Source organism: Crocodylus siamensis, chromosome 7 (genome assembly GCF_052110815.1).
Source record: "Crocodylus siamensis isolate JL-2025a chromosome 7, ASM5211081v1, whole genome shotgun sequence".
Lineage (NCBI taxonomy): Eukaryota > Metazoa > Chordata > Crocodylia > Crocodylidae > Crocodylus > Crocodylus siamensis.
In genome coordinates this window covers 92,008,977-92,020,764 of record NC_143401.1, presented here as the reverse complement: position 1 = coordinate 92,020,764, position 11,788 = coordinate 92,008,977, and the positions used below count along the sequence as shown (strand labels likewise).

Here is an 11,788-nt window from a genome sequence, read left to right as displayed (position 1 = left end):
CCCCCTCCTTTCACCTGTTGCAAACCCCCCCTCAGTCGCCGTACAGAAGGCAGGGCTGATGCAAGGAGACATCCCCCCTTGCCCTGTCCTTACTGGTTTCTTCTGCAGCAGGTTATTGCTAGCCTCCTGCTTCCCAGCTTCACGCCCACGGCCTGTTCCAGGCAAGGGGAGGAAACGCGGGGGGCGGGTCTCTCCACGGGCAGCTAGCTGCAGCGCCAGCTTCCTATGGGGGGGGGGGGCCGCATCTGGGGGGGGGATGCTGGAGGTAGGATCCTGCCGTGCCGTCGGCTTCCTGGGCGAGCGGGCTCAGCCCCGCGCCCTGTCGCGGTCGCCACCTGTGCGGGGGGGGGGGAGCTGCTGCCCCACGGCGCCCTGATGCGCGAACGGCGCGTGGGCCGCAAGCACGCGGGGGCGGCGTGGGTGCCTCGGCCTGCGCATGGCGAGGTCCTGCCCCGAGGCCCCGGGGGTGGCACGGGGACCCCTGCCCGGAGGATCTCGCCCTCCAGCACCTGCTGGGGGGTGGGGCGGAGCCACGGGCGCTCCCAGGCCCCTCCCCCTCCCCGGGGCGCGCAGGCCAGGCTCGCCCGGCGGGCAGGGAATTTCCTGCCCCTCCTCCCGGAGGGGGCGGGGCCGAGCATGCCCATATACGGGCGGCGCGGCGCGTCACTCCGCCTTATATGGGCAGCGCCGTCAGGAGGCGCCGGGCGCTCGGCTTAAAGCGCGCGGCGGCGGCGGCGGCGGCGGGGTCCCCGGGCCGGCGGCATGCGGGTGCGCGCGCTGGACGGGCGGCAGCTGCGCAAGCTGCTGCGCAAGGCGCCCGGGCGCTGCCTGGTGCTGGACACGCGGCCCTACCTGGCCTTCTCCGCCTCCTGCCTGCGCGGCTCGCTCAACGTCAACCTCAACGCCGTGGTGCTGCGGCGCGCCCGCGGCGGGCCCGTGCCGCTGCGCTTCGTGGTGCCCGACGAGGCGGCCCGCGCCCGCCTGCTGCTGCCCGCCGCCGACGGCGCCGGGCTGGCGGCCGTGGTGGTGCTGGACCAGGGCAGCGCGCACTGGCGGGCGCTGCCCAAGGACAGCCCCGCGCACATCGTGCTGGACGCGCTGCTGCGCAGCCTGCCCGAGCCGGGCGCCAGGGTCTGCTTCCTGCGAGGTGAGTGCGCCCCCCCCCCCCCCCCGTGCCCTGTGGGCGCCCGCGGGGGAAAGCGCGCGTGCTCTTTATTGCAAAGGCGCTGTGGACGCCTCTCGATCCCGCGTGAAATCCTGCCTCTTCCTCGGAGCGGCGAAGTTCGCGTTTCTTCTCCGTTTTGTTTCCATTTCCTGGACGTGCCCCGAGTTTCCGAGCCGGGCGAGCGCCGGGCTGCGGAAGCGGCGTGACTCAGTGGGCAGCCGGGCTGACTCACGGGGGACGGAGACCCGCGGGGCCGCCGCGGCCCGGGGAGACGGCCCTGGGGAATGCCGGGGGAGCAGGGCGCTCCTGGCCAGTCAGTGGGGGTGCTGTTTGCCGTGACCCTGAGGCCCCTGCCAGGCCGCGGTGTACAGCCCCAGCGGGTCGCTCTCCGGGAGCTCTCCCTGGTCTTGTCCTAAAGCCTCTTTATGTATTTCTCATTTTGTTTCGAAAGCCCCTGGCTATAAAATGATGACCACGTTTGGGGAGGGTCCTGCCCGCTTGCCCGTTCCTGGTGACACGAGCTGGGTGCGTGCCGTCGCTCCCAGGGAGATGACGTTTCTAACTGGGGCCTGAGCCACAAAGCCCTAGTAAGGCGAGGGCGCGAAACAGGACTCCGGCCACCCAATCCTACCCACCCTGGCACGGCTCTAAGGACTTGCTCTTAGTCCGGAGCAACATCGTGCTTCATCTTCCTCTGCTGGTTTAGCTGAAGAGGCCTGATGTTTCAGATTGCTCCTATGTGTGGGTGCAGTTTCTATCATTTCGGTATGAGCTCAGCCTGGGGGAGAGAGACACGCGCACGCTTTCACACACGTGGGGGGGAAAGGAGGCAGGAGAGGAGATCGTGGAAGCAGAAAGCAATAACTCGTCCCTTCGTTCTGACGAGCAGAACTATCTTCTCCATGTGCCAAGAACCATATTAATTATTGATTAAAAATGAAGGCCAGCCCAGCTCGCCAACGTGATGAGCAATCTCATATTCGCAGAAATGACATCAAGGGAGTTGGGCTGAGTGGGGAAGGGGGTGAGGGGGAGAGAGCTGGAGGGCTGGATGAGAAGATGACTCATGCTAAGAATGGCCTGCAAATACCCTGATTCCTCGGGCTCACGTTTAACTGTTCACCTGCCGCACACAATTTGCCACAGATTGTGCCTTGCAAACGGGCACAGATTTGTCTGGAGTAGGAGCAGGAACAATGACAATGTCATAACTGGCTATTATAGCTAATATACAAATAGTGTATGTCCTCTTTTCCCAGTGCCAGGGATGCCAGGGAGAATGATCCAAACAAAGAAAGGTTCAGGTGTTTCAACCGTGCATGCTTTCTACCTGCTACCTGCATACTTGGCTTTCTTAACACCTTAAATCCCCTATATTTTTAACAGTTACTTTGCCTCCAGGCCTCTTGACTGGCACTGTTACGTTCACCTGGCAAGGTCTTGGAGTAGGTGGAAAGGCACAGGCTCCGATGTCACGTGGAGGAAACATTACCCTGCCACTGCCCCAGGTTAGGTTTTGGAGGGGGCAGGCAACACGCCCTGACCTTCATGAGACCACAGACTGTTCTAGACAGCCGAGGCAGCCAAGGGTTAAAATGACAGCATTACTCCCTGTAGCCTTAGCTAGGTAGCCCAGGAACAAAATCGCAACGCAGGCACCTTTTTCTTGCAGCCTTCAAACCTTGAGCACTTGCTTTTAGTTTTCAAACTAGTCCTTACTACCCTGCCTGGACATTGCTGCTTATAATTGCATTCACAAACACTCGCAACTAAGCCGCTCGCAGCTTGATGTGGCCTTACAGATTTAAGGCCTGCACTCCCAAGAGTTATTAAGCTTACTGCTTAGGGCTTCTTTTTGCAATACAGGTTTTGTGTTTTGTTTTGGGTTTTTTGCTGCACAGATAGCCCACATCCACCCTGCAAGCATGTGCCTTGTGCAGAGTACTCGCGGCGGGAAAACGTGACCATTTCATCAATGACAAGCATTGATGCAGAATGTAATAATGGGATTAATTCCATTTCATTAAAAGAGTGGTGAACATAAATGCCCTACTTAATTTTATTAAATAGCTCGCGTGGGGCTACTCCGTTATCAATGACTGTCCTGGGATTTCATTAAGTTTTAAAGCTGTTATTTAATGGATCGATTTCAGTTGAAACATTTTCATTAACTTGCAATCCTTTGTAGTTGCATAATTATTAATTGCCATGCAAACACCCCCTTCTGTATTTGTCCTTATTTTTTAAAAAAAAAGGAAAATATGCTTAGTGGTTTGTTGCAAAGCATACTGGAATAACTGATGTATAGGGGATGGTTATTGTAAATAAGGGTCTCCTTTTTGCTGTTGAGTACTAGAAGACCTTCGGTGAAGTGGAGAAAAGTTTGGTCCTCACCCTACCAAAGTTAATATTTTGCCAGATCCAACACAGTTACACTCCCAAACAGTTTTAATCTGCATCCATCAGCTTTGAGGAAGTTAATAATTATCAATGGTAGCGCAGTTTTTGCTTTGAGAGCACAATGCCTTTTTCAACCGACGCTGTTCTTGAATGGCATGCTCTAAACCCGGCACAGGGCTGATACTGTATTATGCACCGTCCTGTTTTATTAGATGCACTTGGGGCTCTGAGCCAGCTTCATTAAGTAAATTTTCAGAAATGTGAAAATTTATCTTCCTTTTACTCTCTTTTTTTCCCCCAGGGGGATATGAAACCTTTTACTCGCAATATCCTGAGTGCTGTGTGGACGTAAAACTTGTTTCCTCCGAGAGAAATGAAATGGAGAGAAACCTCAACAGCCACTGTGAGAAGCAGAGCGTCAACCACAAACCGGCTTATGATCAGGTGCGTGTGTAAGGGAAGCTGTGAATAATTTCCCCCATATACACACACATATACCCTTTCCGGGGGTTTGCTGTCAGCAGCCTCTTTGCAGTTGAGTATTCACCCTTTATTCCTGTCTGGTGGTGCAGTAAAGCCAGCTGGATGTGTGGGTCTGGGGTTTTTCCTGTTTGCCTGGGGTCCTAATTGTTGCATTGGGTTTAGAGCCACCAAACACACTTAACAGAGCAAACTCGTTCAACACGACCTGACAAACTCGGTAGTGAAAGAGGGAGATGAAGAGCAGCGTTGGCTGCACGTCTGGGGTTAAGCTTCACCGGCGGTATTACTGAGGGATTTAAAAAGGATTGCCCTGGAGAAGCCTCTCTGTTTTGGCTCGGTCTTTGTCCAAAAATTTAAAAAATCCTGAAGAATTTAAGGTAGCTAGTTTGTGGGGCTCTTTGATTCCAGCTTCCGGTCGCACATTCAAAATACACAGCCATATGTAGCTTGATGGGGCCTGGTAGGTGTGTTCCAAGATGTAAGAAAACTTCCATTCCTCTTTTTTTTTTTTAATAGCCTTCGTGGCATATTGGGACAATAACACATGTATCGGCTTACTCTAGATCTGGTAAACTGTTCATTGCTCTAGAAGCATTGCCAGCCCAGGGAGTCATGGTGTTGCTTCAATTAAAGCCTCTTCAATAGACCACAGCTGATGGAAGCAGCTGCTGTGAGTCCCCTTTGTCAAGTAGCTGCGTACCCAGTACTATGCAAAAGGCCTTTATGCTAAAAAAGCCTTTTCTCCTCTGGATCAGCAGTCCTTATGTCGGGCCAAGAGTCCTTCTGAGCACTCTTGGCAAGTATCCTTCACTGCTGCCCTCCAAACAAAGCCCGAAGAGGGGGAAAAAAACCCGGTTTTTACCAAGCACTATCCGAGTTTTCATTTTCTTATTACGCTCACGGTCAGCTTAAAGAGGGGCTTTCTTTTCAGTGTGTGAGCAACAAAAGTCGCTCTGGCAGATTTTTCTTAAATCAAGGGGAGGGGACTGTGCTAGCCAGAGCTATTACCTGCCTAAGGGCTATGCATCTCCTGTCTTGGACCTCTGATGCTTTCAAGTCCGTAATGGCCCGTGCTGTACACCGCTTGTGAAATGCCCCCTAGATCTATGTTCAGCTGAACAGGCACAAGCTACCGGGATGAAGCCGCGTGCTTTGTGGCCCCCGACCGGTCCAGCTGAAGTCGGCAGGCCTCTCCCGTGAGTCGGCCCGGATGCCTGGCTTGTGAGAAGGCTGTATTGTTTCTAAGCGAGGGGGGAAAGGCAGGGTACTTCCTCTTTGTGGGATTTCCACTGGGGAAATCCTCGCTACCCACAAACACGCCCAGGGGAACACTTCTGCTTTGACATGTCAGCCCAAGGTCAAGATGGCTTCCTCCAGGGATGTTCTGCTTCCTGCAACCGAAGCGTGATCCTATCCTGAGCGCGAGGAGGACGCTCGATTCCCGTGCTGCGGGAGACGGGCTTTGTTTCAGTAAAGCACCCGGATTCCAGTGGCTTTCCCTGCACCTGCTACATAACAGCGCTTGTGGCCAGCTGGAAAGAGGGGGGGTCCAGACTGCTGCACCCTTCAACCGGGCCGCTGTCCCCTGAGCTCCCCAGGGGCGAGCCCCCTGCAAAACCCGAGGAAGCCGAGCCTCTCGGCGAGCCTGGGTTCTTTCTGTCAGTTGAGCGTCTCTTCCTGCGGCAGAAAAAAGGAACCGAGATTACATCTGTGAGGGAGGGAGCCGTAGGTGGCCCCAGCGGCAGGTGTGCGTGTGCCGAGCGTCGCGCCTCCACATCGCTGCGTCACAGGCAGGCAGGAAGCGGAGGCTGGGGGAGTCTGAGCAAACAGACGCCAGCTGTCGTGGCACGGGCCTGGCCGAGGGGGGGTGAAAACCTGTCTCCCTTTTCAGCCCGGTTCTGTCTTCAGGTTTCTTTGTCACCAGGACTTAGGCAGGGGATGGGGGGGGGTGCGCTTCAGAGCCGGTAACGTGAGGTGTCCTGCTAACGGCATGTCGTGTTGAGTGTCCCACCTCTTGTACCCGGAGTGCTACCAGGCTTTCCCCGTGCCCCTGTTGTGATCGTGCCCCCCCCTTTTCTTCTTTCATCAAAACGCCAGGGAGCCCAGCTTGACGTACGAAAGCACTTCGGGTGAGTTCTTAGGGGAAGGACTTTAAAGAGAGCAGGAAACATTGTGCACACGAGTGGGCTGGATCGGATTTCATACCTCACAGATGTGGGCAAGAAAATGAAACCCTCCTTCTGTGTGGGCTCTGCCGTTACAATGATTCACTGGCCAGTAATACCAGGATCTAAAACTGTCAGCCGGGGACTGGGCACCCACGCTGGCTCTGCTGCCGAGTGTCTCTTTTCATCGAGTTGGCTGTAACTTAAGACGAAACTTCATGTTAAAAAAAGAGAAAAAAAAAAAGTTCATGTCTATATCTCTTGTTCCTTCATTTCCAGGGTGGTCCAGTGGAAATCCTGCCTTTCCTTTACCTTGGCAGTGCCTACCATGCTTCCAAGTGCGAGTTCCTAGCCAACCTGCACATCACAGCCTTGCTCAATGTCTCCAGGAAGAGTTCAGAGTCCTTTAAAGACCAGTATTGCTATAAATGGATCCCAGTAGAGGACAGCCACACAGCGGACATCAGCTCTCACTTCCAGGAAGCCATAGATTTCATCGGTAGGTATAGTTATTCTATGGTGCCATTTAAAAAAAAATGAATATATAAAAAAAAAAAAAAAAATCTAGAATGGTTCATGCTTCAATAGACAGACCTGTGAAGCGCTTATTTTACATCTGGACAAACTGAGGTTTGGAGAGGTTAAGGAATTTGTTCAGGGTTTCATAACAAGTTAAGGAATCTGATTTTTTCCCATCCTAATACTAGGCTGCATTCCTGTACATCACTTCTAAATCTGCATCTATGGCTCTTTGCTAACGTTCCCGCCTCGAAATACTGAATCTACCTAGCTAAGGCATTCAAAAATGTGATAACTCATGAAAGACCTAACCAGTTTTAACTACCTCATTTTTTTTTTAAAGTCCTTATTTATATCTTCCTAGCTCAATGTAGAAGCTAGTAAGTTTTAACTAATTTCTGAGAGGGAAGCACAATTTATTTTATTTTTCCTTCACACGTTTCCAGATCTCACAGACATGTCCAGGTTCTATATAAGTATTTCTTTAAGTAGATGCCTATCAGCACCCCATGTCCCCCCACTTCTCTCAAAGAAACTCCTTCCCTGCATTAGCTTATTAATCTTCCCCCAGGGGGAAAGATTGCTTGGTAAGAAATTTTTCCAACTATTTAAGCTGGGTCTAATAAAAGATGCATCAGATTCACCCGAAGAACCTTGTCTGCCTATGTCCTTAGACCACCACGGCTACAACTACACCCCTGGTAATCTTCCCCCTGGTTTCTAGCTTGTGTGTGAAGGCCTAATGCAAGGGACAGGCCCTTCCTTCCAGCGGCGGGGCGGGGTGGGGGTATTGGCCAGACTAGACCTAGATAAGGTTAATAGCGTGCTAATTAATGGTGTGGAGTACTACAAAGGGGAGGCCCAACATCAAACCATCTGTAAAGCATTGAGTGATTTAGATGGGTGTAGCAGACTGGGTGGAGAGTATAGCATAATGAAAGGGTTGCCCTGCTATCCAGGAACAGGGGAGAGGCAAGCAAAGACGACTCAAATACTTAATTATAGCATCTCTCCTTTGTACCTGTCTGTTGCTGGCAGTTTAGCTGAGTCTTTGGGATTCACCTGAATCACAAAAAGCCCTGGGTAATAAATACACTTACACCCTCTGATTGCTTCCTGGTACTGATGACTTACTGGGGCTTTTTGCATTTTAAGGGGAACTCTGTTTTCCCACAGTCGATCAATAGGGAGTTTTGTCTGTTTTTCCACTTCTCTTCTGCTAGCAGTTGAGTCACTTGGAAATATCCAGAGACTCGGCTTTGGTTTTCATTTTGTATGTGCAGTGCCGTATACCTTGAACCCTTCCGTGCTGGTTCTAGCACATGCGTCGCTTTTGTGCTACAGCTAATTTTAGCCAGCTGCAGCATAGCTGGGAAGAGCAGGAAGGAAAATGATAACTTGTTTAGCTCTTTGTGTTGGTTTAATGCCACGCAAGGAGCGCACGTTCCCATTTGCTTTGGGACTGGGAAACATATTTCTCTAGGCAGCAGACCAGAGCATGTCTATTTTTACACTTGATTTTTATGGAAGGAGCTTATTTTAAGCATTTTCTCTTTAATCTAATAACAATAATTGTGTTGTATGAGTAACCTCGGGGCCTCCTGTTGTGTGTAATGCTAGGTTTTTTTTGCATAAGCCATTTATATCCTGACTTAAGTCCAAGTATCCTCTAGCGGGGCTATAATTAGAGACCTTGTACTGTTTCTTGTGTACTTTGTGGTGGAGACCCTGGGAATTAACTTCAGCTTCCCCACCCAGGGGCTGCAGGACATGTAAGAAACGGCCCACAGAGAAGGGGAAGAGATAGTGTCTTGCCTTGGCTGAGAGCCAGGCTACTCGGCAGCAGTATGAGACTGTCATAATGCAGTCGTGCCCCAGCTGTCTTCTGCACTGTCCACAAACGGGTCCAACCAGCAGAGCTATGCTTCTGGTCCAGTTTGTCATCGTATTGCAATAATAATAAACTGGGACCAGGGATGGCCTCCTGGCCAGAGCACTGGACTGGAAGGCGAGGGACCCAGATCTGCCTGGAGTAACCTGGGGCCTTCACCCAGCCTACAGGACAGTGATGTAGCTCCCCAGACTAGTAATTGGTACCAGAGGACTGTATGGTCTTTAATTTGCAAGAGCTGCTTCACTTTCCCTATCTACATCCTTTGTAAAGAGACTTAAAAACTAGTGAGGATCCATATGAAAGAGCTGGGGGTCAGCATCACTGGTCCAGCACAGCCACATTTAGTGCACAGAATCGTGTCCCTTGTCCCACTGCGGGATCACCACAGGTGTTGGGAGAAGTTGCCCAGGACAAACCTAGTAACTCGCTGTCTCCCAAGCTAGGACCCTTTAACAATACTGTGTGGAGAAAGAAAATGCACAGACTCTTGCCCCTGTTTATGGGAACCAAAGGGAGGTTCAGGTTCTTCATTTTAGAAAATGCCGGTTGCCCAAGAAACCTGCCCCTGGGGGAGACTGGGTGCGGGGCTAGGTGGGTCAGTGTCCCAAGCCAGCATGGTTCACTTGGGTCTGCACGACTGTGTCTAGTGACTCTGATAATCCTGGCAGCTTTGGGTTATCACTGGCCTGTGCCTCAATGACTGAGCACTGGCAAAGAAAGGGGACGTGCACTTTCTTTTACTACTCCTGTTGGGTACCAAACTCTTGTCGCACAGACCTCAGCCATGCGAGTTGTGTTATCCTGGGGCTGATTTCATTGGGGAAAGAGAGATTTATTGGAAAAAATATCAGGAGGAGGAAGGAAGGGAAAGGACTACTCTGAAAACTCGAGGCAGGACCAAAACGGCCCCCAGACAAAGCTCCAGTCCAAGTTGGATCCAGAGCTGAATTCTGGACTCAAACCTGGGTCTGCTGCTTGCATTGCTACTCCGTCATGAAGTGCTTTCCTGTCGAGGGAAAGGGTGTGGGGGGTGATGGGGACTCTCCTTTCTCCTGGTGACCCGGACATGTATCGCTCTCCCTGGATCCTCCAGAACGAAAACTGATGTTTGTACTGGATTGTTTCTTTCCAGACTGTGTGAGGCGGGCCGGAGGCAAGATCCTAGTGCACTGCGAAGCAGGGATCTCGCGCTCCCCCACCATCTGCATGGCTTATCTCATGAAAATGAAGAAGTTCCGCCTGGAGGAGGCCTTTGATTACATCAAGCAGCGCAGGAGTTTAATCTCCCCCAACTTTGGTTTCATGGGCCAGCTACTGCAGTATGAGTCGGAGATCCTGTCTTCCACTCCCAGCCCTCCTGTCGCCTCGTGTAAACGAGATGCTGTGTCTTTCTTTGCAGAAGAACTGACTTTAAGCAAAAGCTTTGAAGGCTCCTGTTACACATTTCCTACCTCAGTCTTGAGTTCTGTGCCCATCCATTCTCCCGTCCATCAGATCAAGCTCAGCCCGATCGCTGCCTCTTCATCCTGCTGAAATTCTCTTGGAGATGTGCAAGCCAGTGCAGTCCTCTGACGCCAGCTGTGACTCGAAGAGAAGCATTTCATGGACGTGCAATACAGAAAGCCTCATGGACTTGGCAGCCAGAATGGCCATTCTGCTTTAGACTAAGATGTGAGTATAGATGCTGGTTACACAGAGCTGTACGCAGGGCAGGCTTTCAAGAGATTTCACTCACACCTTTCTTTTTTTAAACACGTGACTTTTCTTTTTACCTTGAAGTGTGCGCTCACTACTGTCCTCCTGGGCCCTCTGGAGCCGTGAAGGCACCAGACCCAGACAACTTGCTCTCTGTTCCTGTCTCCTCTTAAATGTTATTTTAAGAAGCCTTGTTTTAAAGTTTAAGCAATAAACAGCTGCATCAGGAAAGAGAGCAACTGGAAAAGCACAATGCCAGGTGGCAACAACTCGCCTATCTGTTTTGCTTTTGCGCTTTTTGTTCCCACACTTGGAGGAATGAGCTGAGCAGGGGCCGAGGTCAAGAAGAAGCTGGTCTGTTATTGGGCAGACGGAGGCATGGCAGGGGGTTTTCACCTTTCTCAGATGTTCTGGGCACTGGCCTCTCTGGAGTTGTTCAGGTGTGGCATTTCCTGCACGCGCCTTTGTGCTGGGTGCACCCAGAGCAAAGAGCCAGGGACGGTCAGTGAAGTGATCAGGCCATCCTGCTGAGCCGACGTACTCCCACCTGCCGTTACTTAAGGACTGCCCTAGAATACTTGAATGTCTACCCACCCCTCGTCTCAGTGACTCTTCCATCGACTGAAACTGTAACCGCTGGATTTTAGACCAAAAAACTTCCCCTGTCCAAACCAACCAGAAGCCCATCCTCCTTCAAAGTGTTACCAGTTTGTACTGTGTGTAGCAAAGTGGTCTTGCTAAGTGTTACGTGGCTTGGTATTGTAAGTATGGTCACTTCCACCCAGTGTTCCTGCAGCTGAAACGGTTTCGTTTCTTCCCTGGGTGACTGACTCTCTCTTTTTTTTTCTTTTTGTTTTTTTCCCCTTTTTGCGTCATGTTCTTGTGTCTGCAGGGAGTTCCAGATGTGCTGCTGCTTTGTCTGTTGACCTTTTTATTATAATATTATTATTATAATTATTATTATTATTATTTTTTACCTACGGGAAATGGCAATAATTTCCTGAAGATCTCCTGAATGTGAAAAGAAAAACTGAAATGTTTTTACGGAGTGTGAATTAATAAAGAAACAAATGTTGACGTGTTCTGCTTGTTTTATGGGCAGCGAGTCACGAGTTCTGAAAAAACGTGCTTTGCTCGGTTCAGTGCCGCAAGCTGCCACCGAAAGGGCGGGCGCGCCGCAAAGCCTGCATAATTAGAGAGGAGGAGGAGGGCAGGGTAGAAGAGCCACATCACTCTCGGCAGAGCAGGGACGTTCATTTGCAGTTTTCTGTTGTGGTTTTCAGTGGCATGAAGTGTGGTGGGTTCCCTTCCAGGTGGCCTGTGCAGATGCTCCTGTTTTGATGTGCATTTGTGCCGTCTGGTTTAAGAGCAAAAACAGAACTGGGGACGCCCCTTCCTGGACCGAAACCACGAGCCCGTACACTTCGAGCAGTATGACTAGATCCTGTCCCCCTCAGCTGCAAGCAG

At 51.5% G+C, this 11,788-nt stretch overlaps 1 protein-coding gene across 1 annotated transcript; it reads left to right on the top strand.

The window, feature by feature from the left end:
- Positions 1–709: 709 nt before the first annotated feature.
- DUSP5 (dual specificity phosphatase 5) lies at positions 710–11,398 on the top strand. Its single transcript, XM_090058118.1, has 4 exons — positions 710–1,147; positions 3,867–4,009; positions 6,493–6,712; positions 9,759–11,398. Exons 1-4 carry the CDS (start codon positions 763–765, stop codon positions 10,157–10,159), a joined length of 1,149 nt encoding a protein of 382 aa, XP_089914244.1. The 5' UTR covers positions 710–762; the 3' UTR covers positions 10,160–11,398.
- Positions 11,399–11,788: the final 390 nt, after the last annotated feature.